The sequence below is a fragment of the Mytilus edulis genome, chromosome 11, assembly GCF_963676685.1.
Source record: "Mytilus edulis chromosome 11, xbMytEdul2.2, whole genome shotgun sequence".
NCBI lineage: Eukaryota > Metazoa > Mollusca > Bivalvia > Mytilida > Mytilidae > Mytilus > Mytilus edulis.
In genome coordinates this window covers 51,898,004-51,922,371 of record NC_092354.1, presented here as the reverse complement: position 1 = coordinate 51,922,371, position 24,368 = coordinate 51,898,004, and the positions used below count along the sequence as shown (strand labels likewise).

At 35.2% G+C, this 24,368-nt stretch overlaps 1 protein-coding gene across 1 annotated transcript; it reads right to left on the bottom strand.

Annotated features, from left to right (window-relative positions):
* Positions 1–22,136: 22,136 nt before the first annotated feature.
* LOC139494363 (ATP-dependent DNA helicase RecQ-like) lies at positions 22,137–24,140 on the bottom strand. Its single transcript, XM_071282528.1, has 2 exons — positions 24,066–24,140; positions 22,137–22,619 (listed from the first exon to the last, which is right to left on the bottom strand). The coding sequence occupies exons 1-2, from the start codon at positions 24,138–24,140 to the stop codon at positions 22,137–22,139; spliced, it is 558 nt and encodes a 185-aa protein (XP_071138629.1).
* Positions 24,141–24,368: the final 228 nt, after the last annotated feature.

Genomic DNA, 24,368 nt, shown 5'->3' with positions numbered 1-24,368 from the left:
ACATTATTGAATAAATCATACATATTATTGACATTGAAATGCTTCTTACGAATATTAGCAAAGTCAATACAATTAATTAAAACATGTTTGATAGTATACTTGCAGTTGCAAGGTACACATTGTGGTTCATCTTCATTTTTTAAAATATACTCGTGTGTTATTCTAGTATGACCAATACGACATCTAGTAATAACACACTGATCTTTTTTGCACATAATATTATTAAAAGGTTTGCCTAAATTAGGTTTAATTTCATGCAATTTATTATCATCTTTTTTACTCCATTTATTTTTCAATATTTTAAAAAACATATTCTCTAATATTAGATTTAAAATCAGTATATGGTATATCACAGTTAGATAGAGGGTCACCTAGGGCATTCTTTGCCTCAAGGTCTACAGCTGTGTTTCCAAGGATTCCAGCATGACTCGGAACCCATAGAAATATTATTTCTTTCAGAAGAATTTTTAAATTCCTTATTACATATAAAATTTTGAGAATTGTTGGGTTTTTAATTTTAGTATTTCGTATAGCTTGTAAGCATAAAAGTGAATCCGAACATATAATAAATTTGGATTTATCTGAGGAAGCAATAAATTTCAAAGCCAAAATTATTGCTTCTGCTTCGGCAGTAAAGATGGATGCATCAGATGGCAAACGGAGGGTTGCAGCTCTGTCTCTGAAGACAGCAGCAGATGCAACTCTGTCACCATCCTTTGATCCATCAGTATAGACAGTTGAAAAATCTAGATAATCGGCTTTAATTTCAGCATAGTGTTGCTGAATTAAAAGAGGATTTGTTTTATTTTTATTGTGTTCACGGAGATCAAATATCATTTTTGGTTTGGGAAGTTCCCATGGAGGACATTTGCAAGTTTTAACCCGAGCAACAGATTTTAAATCAAAAGAAGCTAAATGTGGTTTTAAACGTAAACCTAATGGAGGAATTTTATTTTCATGTTTTGCAAAAATATCTTCATAAATCGGATTATAAACACAGCTGTAGGCAGGATTATCTGAATGGGCTTTTAGTTTGACAGCATATTGAAGTCCAAGCTTCAAACGTCTGTCAGTGAGTGAGTGCTCATCAGCCTCTACATACAGACTCTCAACTGGTGACGTTTTAAATGCGCCAAGACAGAGACGCACCTTTTAAAATATCTAAAGCTTTTAAACATCTCGCTTTTAACATTTTGATATGGGGTAGAAAGGTTAACTTTTTATCGAAAAGTAAACCAAGAAATTTGGTTTCATCAACCATTTTAATTGGGTTGCCGTATAAAGTTAGTTCTGGATCAAGATGCAATTTTCTTTTGTTACAAAAATGCATCCCGACCGTTTTTGAAGTTGAAAATTTAAAACCATTTTCCGAGGCCCATTTTTCAATCCTTTCAAGACATAATTGTAATTGTCTTTCAATGTTATTCATATTTTTGCCTCTGTAACATATTAAAAAATCATCAACGTACAATGACCCTTCAATATTACTTTTTAAAACTTCAACAAGGCTGTTGATTTTAAGACTAAATAATGTAACAGATAAAATACTGCCCTGAGGGACACCCATCTCTTGAGCATAAAGATCAGACATGGTCGAATTAACTCTAACATTAAATTGTCTGTTAGAGAGAAAATTAGAAATAAAATTAGGCATATTGCCTTTCAACCCCATATCAAATAGATCTTTTAAAATACCATATTTCCATGCAGTATCATAGGCCTTCTCAAAGTCGAAAAAGACCGACAGCACATGCTCATGTTTCGCAAAACCATTACGGACAAATGATTCGAATCGAACAAGATGATCAAGAGTACTGCGACCCTGTCGGAATCCACACTGGATATTGGCTAATAGCCCATTGGATTCCAGGAACCAAACAAGGCGATCATTGACCATCCGTTCGAGTGTTTTACAGACATAACTGGTAAGAGCAATTGGTCGATAATTAATAGGATCCGTATGATCTTTACTTGGTTTTGGAATAGGCACGACGGTTGCAAGCTTCCAGATTGATGGTAAATCACCAGATTCCCAGATGTTATTCATGAGCTGCAAGAGAGCTTCTAGCGAGGAATCTGGCAAGTGTTTTAAGAGTTGGTAGTGAATATTATCAGGCCCACAAGCTGTATCATGGGCTTTTGACAGAGATGTTTTAAGTTCTTTAAGAGAAAATAGTTTATTATAATTTTCACCATTTTTTGATTTAAAGTTTAATTTAATCTTTTCTTTTTGTTTTTTAACTTTTTTAAAGTCTTCCCTGTAGTTGTTACAAGAAGAAGACTTCGCAAAAGTTTCACCAAGTTTGTTGGCAATATCCTTTTCAGATGTTAATACATTATTGCCGTCTTTCAAATGTTTTACAGTGGCTTTAGCATTTTTACCTTTTATTTTATTTACCATATTCCAAGTCCGCCGTGCCTTAGCGCGAAAAATACGGAAATTACTCAAGTTTTCCGTCGTTGGTTGTTGATTGAACCGTCTTTCAGATTTTTTACGGTCACTATGGCTTGATCACATGCGTCATCAAACCATGGTTTACTGGGATGTTTTGGATTTGCCGAGGTCTTAGGAATAGTTCTGTCAGCAATTGACGTTAGAACTGTATTAAAAGTTAAAATTGGATCTTGCACAGTCTCAAGCATCTTTGACTGAAGTTCCGCTCGACAGAGATTCTCAAACAAGGACCAGTCCGCCTTGTCAAGTTTCCAACGTGGTACTCTCTGTTGGGCAGAATTAAAAAGATGTTCAAGTACTATTGGAAAATGATCACTTCTACATAGATAATCATGAACACGCCATGAATAATCCAGAAGCAGAGAGGGATCGCATATAGTGATATCAATAGAAGAATAAGACCCGTTTCCAGGATGAAGATACGTATTAGATCCATCATTAAAAATGCATAATCCTTCTTGAGAGACAAAGTCCTCAATGATCTTACCTTTGGCATTATGAGTCTTGCTACCCATAATGGATTGTGGGCATTGAAGTCGCCCATAAGTATAAATGGTGAGGGTAATTGATCAGTGAGGTTTTTGAGTTTTGCTTTATCGATAATTAAATTAGGTGGAATATATATCGAACATAATGTAATTGTTTTGTCTAATGATAAACGAATTGCAACTGCTTGCAGATCCGTTGTGAGTTGGACTGTGCTATGAATGACGTTGTCCTTCACAAAAATGGATGATCCGCCTGCAGCACGTTCATCTACCTTAGAAAATGTGCTAAACATGTTGTATCCTTTCAAAGATACGTTGTCACTTTCTTTTAGATGTGTTTCTTGAAGACAAAATGCAATAGGTAAAAAAGACTGAACTAGAAGTGTTAACTCGAGAAGATTTATTTTAAGACCTCGGCAATTCCATTGGATTATATTTGCCATTATTTAATAAAAGAAGGGCGAATGCTGTCGAGTTTGCCAGCATTCTTATTTCGCTCACCCTGATATCGTGATCTTTCGGGTGGCGGAACACTTTCGGTTTCCATTTCAGTTTCGATGATAAGTGTTGAAAATCTGTTGTGCGAGGATAGTCGTCGATCTCAAGGACTTCGCGCAGCTGGTGTTACTCCGCCTCGATCCCTACCCCGCGACCTCGAATCAGAAGACTTCTGAGAGGATGTATTTCCTGGCTTCTTTCGGACATCCTTCTTTTCTTGAGAATGAAGAGGATATGGGGCTCTGGTAGACTGTGTACTGGACGAAGAAGATACCTTCTTGGATGCAGATGAAGGAAGACTTTTGGAGGTGGAAGAATCATCTATGTCACTAGGAAGATCCCAGACAGATTCACCGCTCCAACTGTGTATTTCTACTGTTTCTTTTTTATTTGATTTTTTTTTTCTCATTTTATAGCTCACCTGTCCCGAAGGGACAAGTGAGCTTATGCCATCACTTGGCGTCCGTCGTCTGTCGTCGTCCGTCGTCGTCTGTCGTCGTAAACTATTTAAAAATCTTCTCCTCTGAAACTACTGGGCCAAATACTTTCAAACTTTAACTGAATGTTCCTTAGGGTATCTAATTTATAAATTGTATCCGAAGTTTTGATCTATCAACAAACATGGTCGCCATTGCTAAAAATAGAACATAGGGGTCAAATGCAGTTTTTGGCTTATAACTCAAAAACCAAAGCATTTAGAGCAAATCTGACATGGGGTAATATTGTTTATCAGGTCAAGATCTATCTGCCCTGACATTTTCAGATGAATCAGATAACCCGTTGTTGGGTTGCTGCCCCTGAATTGGTAATTTTAAGGAAATTTTGCTGTTTTTGGTTATTATCTTGAATAGTATTATAGATAGAGATAAACTGTAAACAGGAATAATGTTCAGCAAAGTAAGATTTACAAATAAGTCAACATGACGGAAATGGTCAGTTGACTCCTTTAGGAGTTATTGCCCTTTATAGTCAATTTTTAATCATTTTTCGTAAATCTTAGTAATCTTTTACAAAAATCTTCTCCTCTGAAACTACTGGGCCAAATACTTCCAAACTTTAACTGAATGTTTCTTAGGGTATCTAGTTTGTAATTTGTATCCGAAGTTGTGATCTATCAACAAACATGGTCGCCATTACTAAAAATAGAACATAGGGGTCAAATGCAGTTTTTGGCTTATAACTCAAAAACCAAAGCATTTAGAGCAAATCTGACGAGGGTAATATTGTTTATCAGGTCAAGATCTATCTGCCATGAAATTTTCAGATGAATCAGACAACCCGTTGTTGGGTTGCTGCCCCTGAATTGGTAATTTTAAGGAAATTTTGTTGTTTTTGGTTATTAACTTGAATATTATTATAGATAGAGATAAACTGTAAACAGGAATAATGTTCAGCAAAGTAAGATTTACAAATAAGTCAACATGACAGAAATGGTCAGTTGACCCCTTTAGGAGTTATTGCTCTTTATAGTAAATTTTTAACAATTTTTCGTAAATCTTAGTAATCTTTTACAAAAATCTTCTCCTCTGAAACTACTGGGCCAAATACTTCCAAACTTTAACTGAATGTTCCTGAGGGTATGTAGTTTGTAAATTGTATCCGAAGTTGTGATCTATCAACAAACATGGTCGCCATTGCTAAAAATAGAACATAGGGGTCAAATGCAGTTTTTGGCTTATAACTCAAAAACCAAAGCATTTAGAGCAAATCTGACGTGGGTAAAATTGTTTATCAGGTCTAGATCTATCTGCCCTGAAATTTTCAGATGAATCAGACAACCTGTTGTTGGGTTGCTGCCCCTTAATTGATAATTTTAAGGAAATTTTGCTGTTTTTGTTTATTATCTTGAATATAATTATAGATAGAAATAAACTGTAAACAGCAATAATGTTCAGCAAAGTAAGATCTTCAATTAAGTCAATTTGACCAAAATTGTCAATTGACCCCTTAAGGAGTTATTGTCCTTTAAAGACTTTTTTCACAATTTGTTCATCATGTTGACTTACTTAAAAAAATCTTCTCCTTTGAAACTGCTGTATCAATTTCAGCCAATCTTAGGCTAAATGAGTTTCAGAGTATCTAGTATAAATTTTATATTTTATTTCCTTGTATGTCAAGAAACATAGCTCCTATGGCTAAAATAGAACATAGGAGAAAATGATTGTTTTTTTTGGCTTTTGAAGAAAACAGGACGATCCAAAAAACATTTAAATAAATTGAAAAGCCAAAATAATCATTGATGAGAGATTTAACCAATGGAATTAAGGTGAGCGATTCAGGCTCTTGAGAGCCTCTTGTTTTTCTAATGATAGTGAGCTCTGTATGGAAGATTGAATTGACTGAGTACTGGTTTTGGAAGATATTGGTTTTCTTGGAATTAATATTTTATCGGTAGGTTCTGTTTCAACAGGCAGCATTTTAAAATTGTCCGCATCAATTGGCCAAGTCATGCGAGTTTGTGTATTCTCGTGACTGAATGAGCGGACAACTTTGCTGGCGTACGATAGTCTGTTTGAAACAAGGAGATCATTCGAAACAGAAGCTATCTGTTTAGCTTCTGGGTAACTAATGTTTCTTTCTGTTTTAATTTTAATAATATTTTTTTCTTTAAGGTAAACAGGGCAGTCCCTAGACGATGAAAAATGGGATTCACCACAGTTTACACATTTAGAAGATTCAGAGTGACAGTTTGTTCCCTCGTGTCCTTCGTCAGAACACTTGAAGCATCTCTGCTTACCACGACATTGTTTGCTTCCATGACCAAACCTTTGACAAGTAAAGCATCGAATTGGGTTTGGGATAAACATGTCAACTCTGATTCCGAAGCAACCTAAAGTAATAGATGGAGGAGGAGTTGGAGTTCTAAAGGTCAAAAGATAAGTATTTAATTTGATTATATTTCCATTCTTTTTAATTTGAAATCTAATAACATTAGTTACACCTTGGCTTGAAAGTTCCTCACCGATTTCTTCCACGGTAAGTTCACCAAGGTATTGACTTCTGTCTCGAATGATCCCCTTACAGCTGTTCAAACTGTTATGAGGAGAGGCAGAAACAGGAAAGTTTGATATTGTAGACATTGTAAGTAAATTTGTTGATTGACTTTTGTTGGAACATTCAACCAACAAATTGCCAGATCTCATTTTTGAAACTTTTTTAACAGTACCAGCAACGCTTTGAATTTGTTTGTGAATTACAAAGGGCGATATTTTTGAAATTGGTTTTTCTTCTGTTTCTTTTATTACAATAAATCTGGGCCAACTGTCATCTTCCCGACAGTGCTCTGAATCATCACATTTTCTTTTCTATGTATTAAAGCTGATTTAGAGGGTTTGTTTTGTTGTGCCATATGAAAGGAGAAAGATTCACCATTCTTGCCATCCACCCACCTCGGAGTGCCTACAAGGGCGATGCTGTGTTTCCGTGGCGAACCGGGATCGAGTGCCAATGCTGAAAACGAGCTCCAAATATAATGTAGCTGGTCCTCAAAATCAGCACCCAAGATCTATGCGGAAAGCACCAGATGTTCCAAGAATAGTATACTCAAGCAGAGCGTATCCATCAAGCGAAAAAGAAAGCGTACCACTTGATTGACCCATGAGCCATCGCCTTCTTCAGTTATCCAAAATATAAATAGCTTAATTTAAAATACATGTGTATATTATGAAAATTGTAACAAGAAAGCTTATTGTTGAGGATTAACTGAAGGGCTCGACATGACAAGCCGATTGATCGAACTGGGTCCATCCGACCTCCCGTTTAGATGATTTCGAAGCCAACGCAGCTTATTGAACTATAGTCTCGTCCGTCCAGGTATTTTCTGACCGTAAGGAGTCTGGCTATAGCCCTCATCCACAAGGATCTCGTCGACCACCGACACGGGTAGCAACCCACGGCAAACGGGTTGGAGAGCCTATTTTATTTAAAACATCGGGCATCTCACGATGTTCGGATCACTTTAGTCTGGTCTCTACCCTTCGACCTGTCCAGCATGGGTAACCCTACCAGGAGACGAAGCTCCAGCTGGCATAGCTCTTGGGGTCACTGAGACACGCAAGCCCTCCGACCACGGCAAGGATAGCGATCCACCGGAGGGCATAGTCAGCTATAAAAAGCCCAGATAAGACAATGTAAAACAATTCAAACTGGAAAACTAAACGGCCTTATTTATGTAAACAAATGAACGAAACATAACTTTGTTTGTAGAAAATAATATGTTGACAATTATTGAATTAAAGTTTGGTTTAACAGTTTTTTTTGTAAAATTGTGAAAGGCATCAAGATGAAAAACAGCAATAAAACAATTTCCTTTTTTATCTGGTAAACATGTGTATTGAATTTGTAAACCCATGTAAATTAACCCATTCTGCTGTCAGATGTTAAATAATGTTGGATATTGTGTTAAAAAACTTTATTCAAATAATTCATCTTCTTTAATATTTCTGTCTTCCAGCTCCTTGTTTTCTAATTGAAGAATGTCAGTTCGATTGTTCTGTTGTCGTGTGTATGAAACATTGAAATCTTCAAGTACTTTTTTAAGTTCTAAAACTGTCAGCTTTCCTAACAAACGATGTGAGAATGCTTTCTTAATTTCAGTCTTTTTCACTTAATCCTCTTTTTATCTCCCTTTTTCCTAATGTATGCCCTTATTTTATCAGAGCTCACCCCAATCAAATTCTGAACATTGGTGCAATCTCTTTCATTTGAGAATACTGACTCGTTGTTCTGCCATGCTGTTTCCATGCAGTAAACAATCTGGTAATCGAACATGTCATATCAGGGAGAACTGTTGAAAAAGAAATTCTGGAAACCAGTTACTAATCTGACACTTCGTATCCCTCTCCCTTTTAGGAGCACCGATATGCATATAAAGTTCCATTCGAAATGCTCGGGCATTATCCAACCGATTTAACATGCGAAAAAAGTAAACAAAATCGCAAAATAAAACACGTTTTCTATCGATATTAAAAGGTTCTATCAACTGAAAAAGAGATTTTCTTCTCTTTAGGTACAACCACCCATCTAATAAAGTTATGTAAGAGAACAACTACCCACACAATTTAAATTCCTCCTCCCTCCATCACCCATACAAAAAGATATCAACTGCCGTCCAACACCCCCATACATTTTTTTCTGGAATAGCCTTCAATACAATGTACCTTCTCTAATGAAAAAAAAAATCTTTCAAATGGCAGTTTTCTATGTATTTTGAAATTGGGAATACATACAAGCATTTAAAAGAATTTTAGTTTAGTTTTTTTTTACTATTGTTTAAACAATCTTGTATTCTGTACAATATTCCCCAATATTCATGCAATAACCCTATATTATTGCAATAGTGCAATAAACCTTCAAAATTCATGACTACATTAATTAAAAAATATTAGTTTAAACCAATTTTCAATATATTATAAAATATGTGAATGATCTTTTATTTTACAGTACATTTGGTCTGGTAAACAACATTGCTTTATCAGATTGAATGTGATTTTATTATACCATGCTTCAAATTGCATTACAGATGTATCCTTGCAATAGCAAACATTTCTGTATCTGTATGTATACGTCGAAGATATCAATACTGGCTTTTACCCGACGGGAAAATTTAGTTTGGAATTCAACTAAATTTTACCTTGCCCAACCATTTTTTACCAGAAATGTTGCAGAGTCAGATACTTTTCTGGTAGTTTGATATTCATTAATAATAAAAGGGTTATTGGGGAATATTCATGAAATTACCCTTTATTATTTACATTTATATTGAATTACCCTCACACATACATTTTAATGGAATAGCCTTAAATATTTTTTTCATATAATTTACTTTAGATTTATATATTTTAGTTAATTATACAATTAATATTCTGTTTGTGTTACATAAATATTAGTAACTAACTTTTTTGTTTTTATGTTTTAGATTAAATGGCAAAGATATAAAGAAGAAGAAAACACATGGGAACCTTCTGATAGCATTCCAAACATCCTAATAAATAAATTTGGAAGATGTGACATTTCTGGTGATGTAATAAGAAGTAAGGTATGAAAATTTATATTTATACTACAATTGCTCTATTTAAGCAGTTTAAATGTGTCGACTGTATATTTTTTGGTGATATACAGTCACTGACCTCTCGTACATTAAATGAGTCTTAAAGAAACACATAGGTATGCTGTTTCTCAGGGCGTCTTCAAAAATTTGATAAAGATTCTTATAATGTTAGTTTAAAGGAAGTTTAAAGGAAAACACTTGTGGTAAATAAATCATATTTGGATTTTTATAATGTAAGCATATGCATTTTATATTATTGATGCAATTTATGAACTTTTTTTTGAATGTTGTTATCTGTTATAGATCTTGACTGTTTAACTGCTATCCGGGCACCCTCCGACATGCTCTTATGAGATTGTGCAACAAAATCCTCCACATAAGGCTAATATCTTAGCATGGGTCTTTTTGGTGGATTTTTGCCTTCCTCCAGACAATAACTGCACCAAAATTTGTCATTTAACTGCTGTGCATGCAGCACTGCTGCTTTGGCACGAAGGTCAACTGAAACTGCTAACAGATGACACCGCATTAGCATTTCTCCATATCCAGTTGTTATTTTCATTTCTGTAAAAATTACAGTTTGATTTTCCTTATTCTATTATGATAATTTTTTTAAATAAGATACCCCAATACTGATTGTGGCTTAGTTATGTTAAATTTGACCCAGTAGTTTCAGAGAAGATTTTTGCTAAAGTTGATAGACGACGGACGACAAGTGTTTCAGGTCAGGAGAGCTAAAAAGGAATTTTAAATCAAGGTAACAATAACATCTGGTGGCCATTACAGCTGTCTCATTAGCATTTTAACTAGTTACCATATTTGCAATTAAGACAATAGCAGATTTTCAAATTGGCTTAGTCACTAATTGAGGATTCTTCTTTATTTGAATGCTTTGGTTAGTTATTCTATAATTCATTACTCATTATATCTTCAGTCAACGTGTGGAATCACCAACTTGATGTTTCCTGGACAGAGTAGGGGTAGATAGTGATATAAATACACCACAGTATTCAGGAATTGTTAATTTGTCTTATGGCATTAGTGTCCAACAGTCTTCTGAGGTTTCACAGCCAGCTATTGGAACCAATTAAGGGATATTGTATGAAACTTTACAGTCAGAAACGTGTACTGAAGAGACAGCAGCATCTTGTGATAATATAACAACTCTTGCAGGCAACGGGACAACTTAAAAAGAAGTCGTAAGAAATGAGAAATTGGTATGAGATCCACTATTGCACAAACATCTAAATTTATCAGGGTAGCGGAGATGGAGAGCCCACCAAAACATTAAAAAGAACTGTGCAACCTGTTCTCAGGAGATATCAGCCGACCGAACGACTGGTTTTGAAATGTAGACATCAGCTTCAACGGAATAAGACATGATGCTTTTTTAAAAACGACCACTATGGATTTCCTTCAAGAAGTGCAACCTGTTCTCAGTTTCATAGACTGTTTGATACAGAATCATAAAGATTTCAATTGCTGGCTAGTGGTTGGATTTAGAATATACTTCATTTTATTATTAGAAAAACTCTTGGTATTGAGTTTTTAAATCATCAAAAAAGACATGTCCTAAATAATCATTTATTTTATATATTAGAAAGGAAGGGATTCATACTCCGGAACTATGTACTTATTACAAAGTCTTTGAGGGCGTCAACTGATTTATATACTAGTATATAGTTTATTAAGAGAGTCATGGTGTAGTGGTTAGTGCATCGGACTACTAGCACAAAGGTTCCTGGTTCAATTCCCGTCTTGGATGAAAATTTCAGGAACTCAATTTTCGGCTCTCCCATGACACCGTTTGCGAGTATGGTCTTGAGGAAACGATGATAGTCCGTCGGAAGGAACGATCAACGGCTGACCAGTGTTAAAAGAGAGCTATATCTCTTGCACGTTAAAGACACCCTTGTAGATTTCGGAAAAGAGTAGGCTAATGCCGCTACAAGAAAGCACTCGCACCCGCAAAGTGGAAAGGGATTAATATAAGTTGCAAAACTTGTTTCCCAATCCACTATAAATAAATATGTTTAAACTAAATAGTTTGTTCTTCTGTTGTGATGCAAGTCCATTTTTCCAATTTTTTTTTAATTATATTACTATTGGAACTTTTGTGAATGTTTCTCAATAACTTAATTGCTTAAAGATCAGTTTACCAGAAAAAAAATACTTTCAGTATGTCTTGTTTTTCAATATAAAAAAGTACGAGCCTCGCCATATTGTTCTATGTTATTCAATGCATATAGCATTCAGATGTATGAATTTGATGATTCATAAATTCTGTAGATAAAAGCAACAGTCGTATACCGCTGTTCAAAATTCATAAATCCATGGACAAAAAAAAACCGGGGTAACAAACCAAAACTGAGGGAAACGCATTAAATATAAGAGAACAACGACACAACACCGAAACGCAACACACACAGAAACGGACCAAGTATCAGATAAACACCACGAGAGTAACAAATATAACATGAAAACCAAATACATGAATTAGGGATAGACAAGTACCGTGCCACGTCTTATCTCAATATCTCAAAAATAAGAGATACCCCAAGGGTGACTGTGGTATAGAAATATGGTCACTTGGTCTACTCCCGACCGGCAGTAAAACGATTGCCGAAGTGGGGCGTCCGTTTGGCTGTGCGGGATGTATCAAGTTCGCAGTCACGTCCGGTCAGAAGGGGGACGTTAAATCCGATGCCTCGTGTAAAGAGAGTGCCATGCTCTTTGCACGTTAAGAGCCCTTGCATCAACTCTTTGAGGGGTCTGTAGGTGGCCTGTTGCAAGGCAAAATTTCTGTCCCTTTCCATATACCCTCTTTTTCCGGTGGCAGTCCAAATTTCTACGACCATAATTCCTGAATGGCCTCACCTATTGTATTTATTGTGAACTTGTTCTCGTCCTGAATATGCATGAAATATTTGCCACTGGACGTTAAGCAACCAACAATCAATCAATCTATAAGTATGTCTAGTGCAGTGTGAACCAGATTTGACAACTACATTATTTTCAGTTTCACTTGTTACATCTTCTAATATTTTTTTCTTTATCTGAAACAAAAGAAACTTTAAAATTCAAAACTCAAACAGAGACCCCAAAACCAAGCATAAATCAAAGAGTCTAAGTCTTCCACGCCCTCCCCTAGAAACACATGTTTTTGCAATATCAATTATATATTGATATAATCTTTAATTATTGTACTTTGTAGGGCAAAAGACTCAACTCCATGTGCGGAGCACAAGTACGGATCAAGATCAAAAGTGACTAGTACAAAAAAAAGAAGAATGTGTTTATATGAAGGCTACATAGCTTTAATGATCAAGGAAAACATATGAAGACATATTTATAAAGAAGATGTGGATCACTTTCTTTTGTAATTAAGTTCCTGTGGAGTGATATAAAAATCATTATCATAATTAAAGCGCTTTTAGTGCTGCTATTAAAAACTTCGTCACATGCTTTAGGAACTCATTAATTTTTATCTCTTGACAAAAATGACTAAAACTATAAGAAGGTAATTAATAGAAGAGGTATACACTCAAGTATATATTGCCTGTTCCAACTATCAGAAATGCATGGGCTAAAATGTCCAAATAATTCAATCATTATAAAAAAGTCAACAATTAAATGACAAATTTTGATGCAACGTTAATGTTTTCGTTAGTACAACCATGCCTATATCTCGCTTTTGCACCAAGTAGACACAAAGATGTTAATTTTCAAACAGACTATAATAAATTCTTTGTTTTAGGCAGTTTAGCTGCCTTATGCGAGCACCCTGGCTTTGTGTTCTACACTAAAAATGCTGAAATATGTGCCATTGTTATTATCGGGGCAGCCCCGATGTTCCGACACCCCGTTAGTCCGACACCCCATTGGTCCGACACCTCATTGGTCCGACACCCCACTGGTCCGACACCTCATTTGTCCGACACCCCATTAGTCCGACGCCCCATTGGTCCGACACACCAATAGTCCGACTATACAATTAATCCCGACCAATAGAAGTAAGCTGATACACAGAAACTTACTAATTTGTGAACCTAGTGTTAGACCAGTTTTCAGAGAATCAGGGATACATCGATAGTCCTATTATGTAAATGTTTATCTTTACGAGGAACAACATAAGATAACTTGCATTCTGAAACTAAGAACACACTTTCCACATCAATTAACCCGCTATCCGAAAGGACTTGCTTACCCCTCAGCCCTCCATTGCGGGAGATGCAAACAACGATCTTAAACCTCAACTCATTTATTGGTGAATAAATTGATTCAATATTGCTAATTAAAAATATTAATTCATTGGTTAGTAACCCCCAAGGCTGACTTGGGAATAGAAATATGGTCACTTGGTCTTCCGACCGGAAGTAAAACGCTTGCCGAAGTGGGGCGTCCTTTTGGCTGTGCGGGTTGTATCAATTTCGCACTCACGTCCGGTCAGATTGGGGACGTTAAATCCGATGCCTCATGTAAGGAGAGTGCCACGCTCTTTAAGAACCCTTGCAACAACTCTTTGAGGGGTCCGTAGGTGGCCTGTTGCAAGGCAAAATTTCTGTCCCTATCCAATATACCCTCATTTTCCAGTGGCAGTCCAAACTTCCACGACCATCATCCCAGATGGCCTCTATTATTTCAAGACCTACCTATAGTATTTATTATGAACTTGTTCTCGTCCTGAATATGCATGAAATATTTGCCACTGGACATTAAGCAACAAACAATCAATCAATCAATCATTGGTTAATTTGAACGAAACCGAAAACTGTGAGTTCTTTCCGTATTCATTTGATTGTTTATTGTTTGTCCTATTATATCATGTATCTATTGTATTTGAATAAAAGTGAACAAAAAATTAGGAATTTTGCTACTTAGATCAAGGGTACCCCATTAGTATTTATATCAAAGGCAACACAAAAATCGACCCTTAAGTATATAAGAAAATAGGAAAATACAAATGTTCAAGTAAAACAATCCCTATACATTTTTCTTTAGGGGCCAACTGAAACAGGCTTCCGGTGCGGGAGTTTCTCGCTGCATTGAAGACCCAAAAGTGGCCTTCGGCTGTTGTCTGTTCTTTGGTCTGATTGTTGTCTCTTTGACACATTCCCAAATTTCTATGCTCAATTTGAGTATTAAGAAAAATAAAAGTTGTTCAAAACAAAAACTCGCACTCACAACCTGAAATGCAACTAGGTGATCTGGAAGGATTTAAACAACACTACAAAGAAAGTCTCATCAGAAGATCGTTATATTCTTACTTGTTACCGGTATTCGATTGTGCAATAGTAGTTTCACGAAATCAAGAAAAAAAACCACGTACATGTATATTATTACAAAATGCACCTAGCTAGGCAAGGTATCAAAATATCAACAAAATAAATGCAGGTTCAAATATTGAAAGTAATGTTATGACAGTTCTGTGTATGTTTGTATAAGCCCGTCAAAATTTTGAATGGACGTATTCTAATATGGTAGATATACAAATGTCCGTCTGTCCGTTTGTCCATCTGTCTGCCCGGCGTAGACATGTCGCATCTTAACTTGAGAACGACTCATCCAAATTTCATTAAACTTCACATAGTTGTTTCTTATGATGGTCAAACGATCTGTATACTTTTTGATGACAATAAGATTAAAACTTTTGAGTTACGGGACTTTGTAACTAAAACAGGGGTGTAATTTTTTCACACGTCGCGCCGTATCTCAAAAGCTATATATGATTTTTGCTTAAAACTTAATATACCTCTTAGTTTTATAGTTTTATTAATCTAAACATCTATATACTTTTTGGTTTCAAAATTTTATTAAGAGATATTGAGTTTTTTTTTAAAATAAAAAATGGAGGGGGGGGGGGGGGGGCTGTGGGTCACATGTCGCGCAGTATCTCAAAAACAATTTATGATTATTTTTTACATCTTTATACACTTCTTATTTATATAAATGTACAGATCTGTATACTTTTGGGTGATGATTCAAAATTTATTTTTGAGTTATTGATTTTTTATTTTATAAAACTAGAGGCTCTTACTTTACTGAACATTCTTGCTACTTACAATTATCTCTATCTATAATGAACTTGCCCAATTAGTTACAAAATTTGTGAAAAGTGTTAAAAAAATTGACTGTAAAAGGTAATAACTCCTTAAGGGGTCAACTGACCATTTTGGATATCCTGACCTATTTGTAGATCTTACTTTGCTGAACATTATTACTGTTTACAGTTTACCTCTTACTATAATAATTTTCAAGATAATAACCAAAAACGGCAAAATTTCCTTAAAAATTACCAATTCAGGGGCAGCAACCCAACAACCGGTTGTCCAATTCATTGGGAATTTCAGGGCAGATAGATCTTGATTTGATAAACAATATATTGTCCGATTTGCTCTAAATGCTTTGGTTTCAGAGTTATAAGCCAAAATCTACATGTAACCTATATGTTCTATTTTTAGCCATGGCGGCCATCTTGTTTGTTTGGCCTGGTCACCGGACACATTTTTTGAACAAAATACCCCAATGATGATTATTGCCAAGTTTTGTTAAATTTGGGCCAGTAGTTGCAGAGGAGAAGATTTTTGTAAAAGATTACAAAAATTTACTAAAAATTGGTAAAAAATTATTATAAAGGGCAATAACTCCTTAAGGGGTCAACTGGTAATTTCGGTCACGTTGACTTATTTGTAAATCTTACTTTGCTGAACATCACTGCTCTTTGCAATTGATCTCTATCTATAATAATATTCAAGATAATAACCAAAAACGGCAAAATTTCCTTAAAATTGCCAATTTAGGGTCAGCAATCCAACAAACGGTTGTCCGATTCGTCTGAAATTTTCAGAGCAGATAGATCTTGACTTAATAGACAATTTAACCCCAATATCAGATTTGCTCTAAATGCTTTGGTTTCCGAGTTATATGCCAAAATCTACATTTTACCCCTTTTCTATTTTTAGCCATGGCAGCCATCTTGGTTGGTTGGCCGGGTCACCGGACACATTTTTGAAACTAGATACCCCAATGATGATTGAGGCCAAGTTTGATTAAATTTTGCCCTGTAGTTTCAAAGGAGAAGATTTTTGTAAAAAGTTAACGACGACGGACGACGACGACGAACGAGAAGTGATGAGAAAAGCTCACTTGTCCTTTTAGGCCATGTGAGCCAAAAAAGGGGGTTCCCACATGTCACGCCATATTTATGAAACTATAATTTATGATTATTGCATAAAAATTGAACTAGACGACGGACGTATCATGCGCTCATGGCGCGGCTGTTCATTAAACAAATATGGCTGTGCATATATCTACATACGCTGACGTCATCGAATGCAAAATGGAGTAGTTTATCGCTTCATATATCGTATACCGGGTTGTTTGTGTAGGGTGTAAATTTTGGCGGATAGAATAAAATCTCCAAATTAAATTTCGCAAGTGAACATGCAACGGTATGATAAAAGTTATGAATCCGCCAAATTAATGACTTCCAAAATATTTCGCATTTATACATTATTCAATGAAAATCATGAATTGTTTAACCCGCGAAAATAACCCGCTATATGGTATATTAATATAACCAATGAAATTTCAAGAGCATATTTGTTTTAATAAAATTGAGAATGGAAATGGAGAATATGTTAAAAAGACAACCACCCAACCAAAGAGCATAAAACTTTCAATCATAAAAATCATGCATATCATAGTCATGATAATAATACGCATAATAGCGTTCGCAGGTACCTACAATGTAGATACATGGGTCGTCTTATTGGCCATAATGCACGCGAATGCATTACAAAATTGTATGCATGTTCCTTATTAACATAATTTTACGGACGTACTTATACAGGCATTTCCCTTTTGAAAACTATCACCAGTTGTGTTTATACCTTTTAGTTTATAACATACATAAATAAATAAATAAAAATAAATAGATAAATAATCTATAATCTATGAGGATGAAATTTTTGAACAAAATTTACTAAAAATTCAATGAAAATCAATTTATAGACAATATATACTGTCATCTCATGACTGTACAAAATTCAACTAGAGTCTCTCAAGGTTAAAATCATAATTAATAGTATTAAATACCAGATAAGTATTAGATATAACAATTATAAAAAATGCAAAATTTCCGTAAAATTACAAACTCAGGGGCAGCAACCTAACAACGAAATGTCGTATTCGTCTGAAAATGTCAGTGCAGATAAATCTAAATCCAAAAAACATGTTTGCCACCGGTCAGATTTGCTCTATATGCTTTACTTTCATAGATATAAACCAAAAACTGCATTTTCCCCCTATGTTCTATGTTAAGCCATGTCGGCCATGTTGGTTGGCAGGCGTGGTAATTGATCGGAGATATGTGTTAAGCTTGATACTCTAGTGATGATTCTGGCCAAGTTTGGTTAAAAGTCATTAGATTCAGAGAAGAAGATTTTCGTTAAAGTTACCAGACGACGACGAAGACGGACGACGGACGCCAAGTGATGAGAAAAGCTTGCTTGACTCTTTAAGTCAGGTGAGCTAAAAATGTACATATTTATTAGCATATGAATCATATTACACGGAGTCTAATGAACAGCTTGATACTCATTGAATAGAATTAAGGAGTAGTTGATAACATAAATAGAATAATTTGAAGTAAAAGTTAAGAAATCAGAACTGTAACATAATCCACGTTCCTCAATTAAAGTTTTTTTGATTTTGCTAATTTTCAGGTATAGGCTTCAACAAGTAAATATATGAAACACCTTTTAGGAATTTATAAGTCAACTGCGATTGCCGATTCTCTGAAATGGAACTTATTTCCCCTAAAATTGTGTGATAACGATGTTTTAATCGTGCCAATATATATATATATAAAAGAAGATGTGGTATGATTGCAAATGAAACAACTCTCCACAAGAGACCGACATGACACAGAATTTTACAAATATATGTCATCGTATGGTCTTTAACAATGAACAAAGCCCATATCGCATAGTCAGCTTCAAAAGGCCCCCAAATGACAATGTAAACAATTCAAACAAGAAAACTAACGGCCTTATCTATATAAAAAAAAATGAACGAAAAACAAATAGGTAATACATAAACAAACGACAATCACGGCATTCCAGGCTCCTGACAGGCACATACATAGTTTTACATAATTTGGCGGGATTAAACATGTTAGCGAAATTCCAACCCTTCCCCTAACCCGGGACAGTGGTACAAATGTATAACAGTACAACATAAGAACGTACTATACAAATCAGTTAAAAATGGATCAACTCTGACATCAAATGGACAAAAATACAAGTGGATGTGGCCGGGTACTTATGTAAATTTTATATATCTTTTAATGTACGAACTTAGTTTGCAATTATGTTTTTCAGTATTTCAAGCATTTGCATAGTTATATATAATGTCATAATCTATGTTAAAGTGTCGGACTAACGGGGTGTCGGACTAGTGGGGTGTCGGACTAATGGGGTGTCGAACTATTGGGGTGTCGGACTAACGGGGTGTCGGAATATCGGGGCGACCCCGTTATTATCTAGCTGGATATTATGTTATTTATAACTTATTGGGCAGTTTTTTCATACTTTTAGTTCTGGTTTACAAAATATATGACCAGAAAAACCTTAAATGATCGTTGATTTTCCCAAAAGTTTTGAAGTTGCACATGTTCAAACGACATTGTTAATGGTTATCAAAGGTACCAGGATTATAATTTAGTACGCCAGACGCGCGTTTCGTCTACATCAGACTCATCAGTGACGCTCAAATCAAAAATATTTATAAACCAAAACAAGTACAAAATTGAAGAGCATTGAGGATCCAAAATTCCCAACACAATAAAATGGCTGCCGTGAAGACAAATTTTTAACAATATCGGATCCGATTCCGGAAGCGGATCAGGGAAATTCCGCGTTTGGCGGTCAACTACAAAAAATCCCGACTTGTGACAAAATACATCTATGCATAGTAAATAAATAAAAACACTAGAATTGAAAAGCAAAAGATACATGTTAAAGAAAGAAACAGCAGAATATATTTTATTCAGACAATCAGACATATACTTTTTAACAAATTTTAATGTCAAAATCCAATACAATGTGACAGCTGGGAACAGTATACCTAACAATATATATGTTCCTAGTGACAGTATAAATTTTCTTTATTAGTGATAAATGTTGGTCATGCATGTTAGATGCTTTTAAAGTTAAACATATGACAGCAATTTCAAGAGGTATTTTTTCTTCTCAATTTTGATTGGTTAGTCAAGATAGCTGGAAGTTTCTTATATACAAAAGAAGATGTTTGTATGATTGCCAATGAGACAACTGTCCTCAAGAGAACAAAATGACACAGACATTAACAACTACAGGTCATCGTACTGCCTTCAATAATTAGCAAAGCCCTTACCGCACAGTCAGCTATTAAAGGCCCCGATACGACAATGTAAAACAATTCAAACAAGAAAACTTGCAGCCTTTTTTCTTAAAAAAAAACACCCAACTAAAAACAAATATGTTACACATAAACAAACGAAAAGCACTGAATTACAAACTTGAGACTTGAGACAGACCCAACCAGTGAAACTATATTATATGATACCTCAATGTAAGCAAATAATATGACATATAGGTGGAGTCCATTGGGCAACTCTACTCCCTTCTGTTTGATAACTTTGAAACGGATGAGATCCCCACCCCTCTACCATAAATTCACGTATGAGACTAAATAACTAATCAAATGAAATATAGGGTCACCCCACCCCTCATGTTTTAGAACTTAGAAACAGTCGAGATCCCAACCCCTTAACCATATTTATTCATGTATGGAACAATATAAATATTATAAACTGAAATATGGGAGAGTCCCTGGGGGTCATCCCATCCCTCCTGTTTGAGAACTTGGTTATGGTTGAGATCCCTATCCCTACACCATAAAACTTCATGTTTTAGACAATATATAACAAATCAAATGAAATATGTAGGGGGAGTCCCTGGGGGTCACCCCACCCCTCCTATTTGAGAACTTTAAAATGGATTGAGATCCCACCCTAAACCATATATATTCATAAATGGTACTATATAACAAATCATATGAAATATAGGTGAAGTTTGTGGGGTCATGCTTCCCCTACTGTTTGCGAATTTTGAAAACGGTCGAGATCCCAACTCTTAAACCATATTTATTCATATAAAAAAGAAGATGTGGTATGATTGCCAATGAGACAACTACCCACAAAAAGACCAAAATGACACAAACATTAATAACTATAGGTCACCATACGGCCTTCAACAATGAGCAAAGCCCGTACCGTATAATCAGCTATAAAAGGCCCCGATAAGATAATGTAAAACAATTCAAACGAGAAAACTAATGGCCTTATTGATGCAAGAAAAATGAACGAAAAGCAAATATGTAACACATAAACAAACAACCGTGAACCACTGAATTACAGGCTCCTGACTTGGGACAGGCACATACATAAATTATGTGGCGGGGTTAAACATGTTAGCGGGATTCCAACTCTCCCCTAACCTGGGACAGTGGTATGATTGTACAACATAAGAACGAACTATAAAAATCAGTTAAAAAAGGCCTAACTCATCAGATAGACAAAAAATACAAGTGGCGTGACCGGGTACTTATACATCCCGACACAAAACGACACAATGAACATGTATGGGACAATACTATAGTATTACAAATCTAAAGATTTATAAGGGGGTCCCTGTACACCCTCATGTTTGCGAACTTGGAAACATTCGAGATCATCAACCCTAAACCAGATTTATTCATGTAAATGGGACAATATATATAACTAATCAAATGAAATATAGGGGGGTTCCTGGGGGTCACCCACCCCTCCTGTATGAAAACTTGGTAACGATCAAGATCCCCACCCTAAACCATATATATTCATGTATGGAACAATATAAGAAATTATAGGAAATATAGGTGGTCATGTGCATTGCTATTGGAAACCTTGATAAAATATGAATTAATTGCCTTAATGATATAATAATTTAATTGAACATAAATGTACAATTACATATGAATGTTTAATGTATGTTCTTTTAAATCTTAAAAAAATAGTTTGAATTGTTTACATTGTCTTATCAGCTGACTATGCGGTATGGGCTTTGCTCGTTGTTGAAGGTCGTACGGTGACCTATAGTTGTTAATGTTTGTGTCATTTTGGTCTTTTGTGGATAGTTTTCTCATTGGCAATCATACCACATCTTTTTTATATTAATGTAGATGGACTCTTTTTTTTCTTCACAATACTATTTTAGTATGGGCTTGTTGAAGGTCATACAGTTTCAGACCTATTTTTGTTTTTTAAAATTCTTCATCATTTGTTTTTGTGGAAAGTTTTATATTGGCATATCACATGTTTTAAATTCAAACCTACAATATTCTATATACGTTACTGAGCTACATATTCCTCAAGCTCGGGATCCAATCGGATAAATAATTCCTGGCCATATCTACACCACTTGAGTTTTGTCTTAGGGAAGAACTCCTTCATATTGCCAATTTCAGCACACAATGGCCTGTAAATATAGTCATAAGAGTCCTCAACACGAGTTTTCCACCACACCCTGCTGGTCTTGTTGAAACCACCAACTTAATAGCAGGTCTATCCACGTTTCCAACGATAGTTCCTTGTGTACACCACGGTCTTAGGGAAGAACTCCTTCATATTGCCAATTTCAGCACACAATGGACTGTAAATATAGTCATAAGAGTCCTCAACACGAGTTTTTCCACCACACCCTGCTGGTCTTGTTGAAACCACCAACTTAATATCAGGTATATCCACGTTTCCAACGATAGTTCCTGTTCCTTTCATTCGTAACCTTTTCACTATTTCTTTGGTTGCTGTAGCACTCAATGCCAAAAGTTTGGCACTAGGAAACAATGACCGAAGCTTGATTAGTTCATAATATTGTTCATGGAAACCATTTCCCCATTGTACCACACAATATGCTTCATCAACTATTATATGTTTGGTTCTATCTCTTAATTCACATTTAAGAAGTTGAAAAGCTCCTTTATTAACAATTTGTTCTGGATGTCCGATCACATATTTGACTTTTAACGGTATATTAGCTCCACTGCTCTTATACAAAAATTAATTAAAATGAATGGCAAGGTCTCGATACCGGTCTAACTGTTCATACAGACTCGAATTTAGAGGCGACAAAACAATTACAACTCCGTTACTGAAGAAAGGCAAATCTTCATAAATCAACGATTTACCATATCCAGTCGGCAACACACAAACACACAGTATCTCAAACTAAAGCGCTTTTCAGACATTTAAGCTGAGATGATTTAAAAAAAGAATACTCTATCAATCTGTAGATGCTGATTTGCGATAAGGCTTTCTTGGATTGTAGCATACAATTGAATTTTTCCATGTTTACAGCGGGAAGTGCAATATTATAGTACAGGCAATTTGATTGGCTGATTGAAAACATATTGTTTTGGCTAATCAAAACATACAGTACATCGGATATCACCGGCTGTCTATGAACAAAGTGTAGTAGTCAGTCGAGAACCGGCTTAAAAGATCAAGTAGCTATTTGGTATTTAAGTGGACATGTACTTCCATTTCTGATGGTGCCTTCTACATAATATACTATCTGAATTAATAAACGCAAGACAATGATAAATCATAATTTTTTAAGTTAATGCATTGGTATATTATTTTTTGTATTGCATATTCTGGTCAGAAGACCATTACAAATGTATTTTCTCGGGTTCCTTTGTTCGAAAGCAGGTAAAATAGTAAATGCTTTCATTTTTGGACAATATAAAAATAAGGAGATGTGGAATGAGTGCCAGTGAGACATCTATCCAGCCAAAGATCAAATGAAGTTGATATAAGCAATTAAAAGCAACTCTTAATTACTCTTCTTCAGAACCTAGGTTTATTCAAATTTCATCTGAGTGTTATGTTGCTGATTTAGATATGAAACAGTTGCTCTTACTAGACATTTACTTCATACAAGTTTTTGCAGTGTTTTTTGAAGTGTAGATTTGTGAAGAAATATAATCATGAAAAAAAAAAACACTTGTTGAACTTGCTTATGATTTGTATTTTGTGTTTTACAGTTACCAGAAATTTCTACAAGACCACTGTGGACAACCATCATACATTTTCCAGATAAGGAAATATAAGGATGTTCTATGTTGTTTACCAAGACGGGCAGCATATGATTGCTTATACATGGGTTCCCGACCCAAAATTTTAGAAACATAATAAGATTCACTATAAGGATTTTGATGATTTAGTAGGAACAGACACCACACAGAAGACCAGACCCTCAGCTACGAACACCAGAGTCACAGCTGTAGCTGAACAAATACAGGTAATGCCTGAAACAAGTTTAAAAAGTTTGTTCTGACATGCTCAAAGATACTGCCTTAGTAGCAGGAAAAAAAATCTTTAATGCATTTGCAAATCTATATCATTCCCTAGATTCCTACTGTCATATGAACTATATTTAGATTCTTATTCATGTCTCTATTGATCACCTGTATTCTTACCGAAAAGCTTTACCTGTGAAAATATGCTGTCCCATCTTTCATCATATGGCAAAATTGGGGGTAATTTGCTAATTTGCATAACGGCCATTTTGCCTTATCATGACGACAGGCATTACAAATTATATAAGCCTCTGAAATAAAAATGCCAATATGCCAAAACCTATGTCGAATGAACAATTTGTTCGCAAATAGGTGAATTGTACATGTTTTAAGGCTTCTCTTCGTGTTCAAATAGATATTGTCTACTCTGAAATCTTTCGGCCTTTTTATTTGAAAAATAGGAAGCGTAATCATGGTATAATTGCTATATAAGATC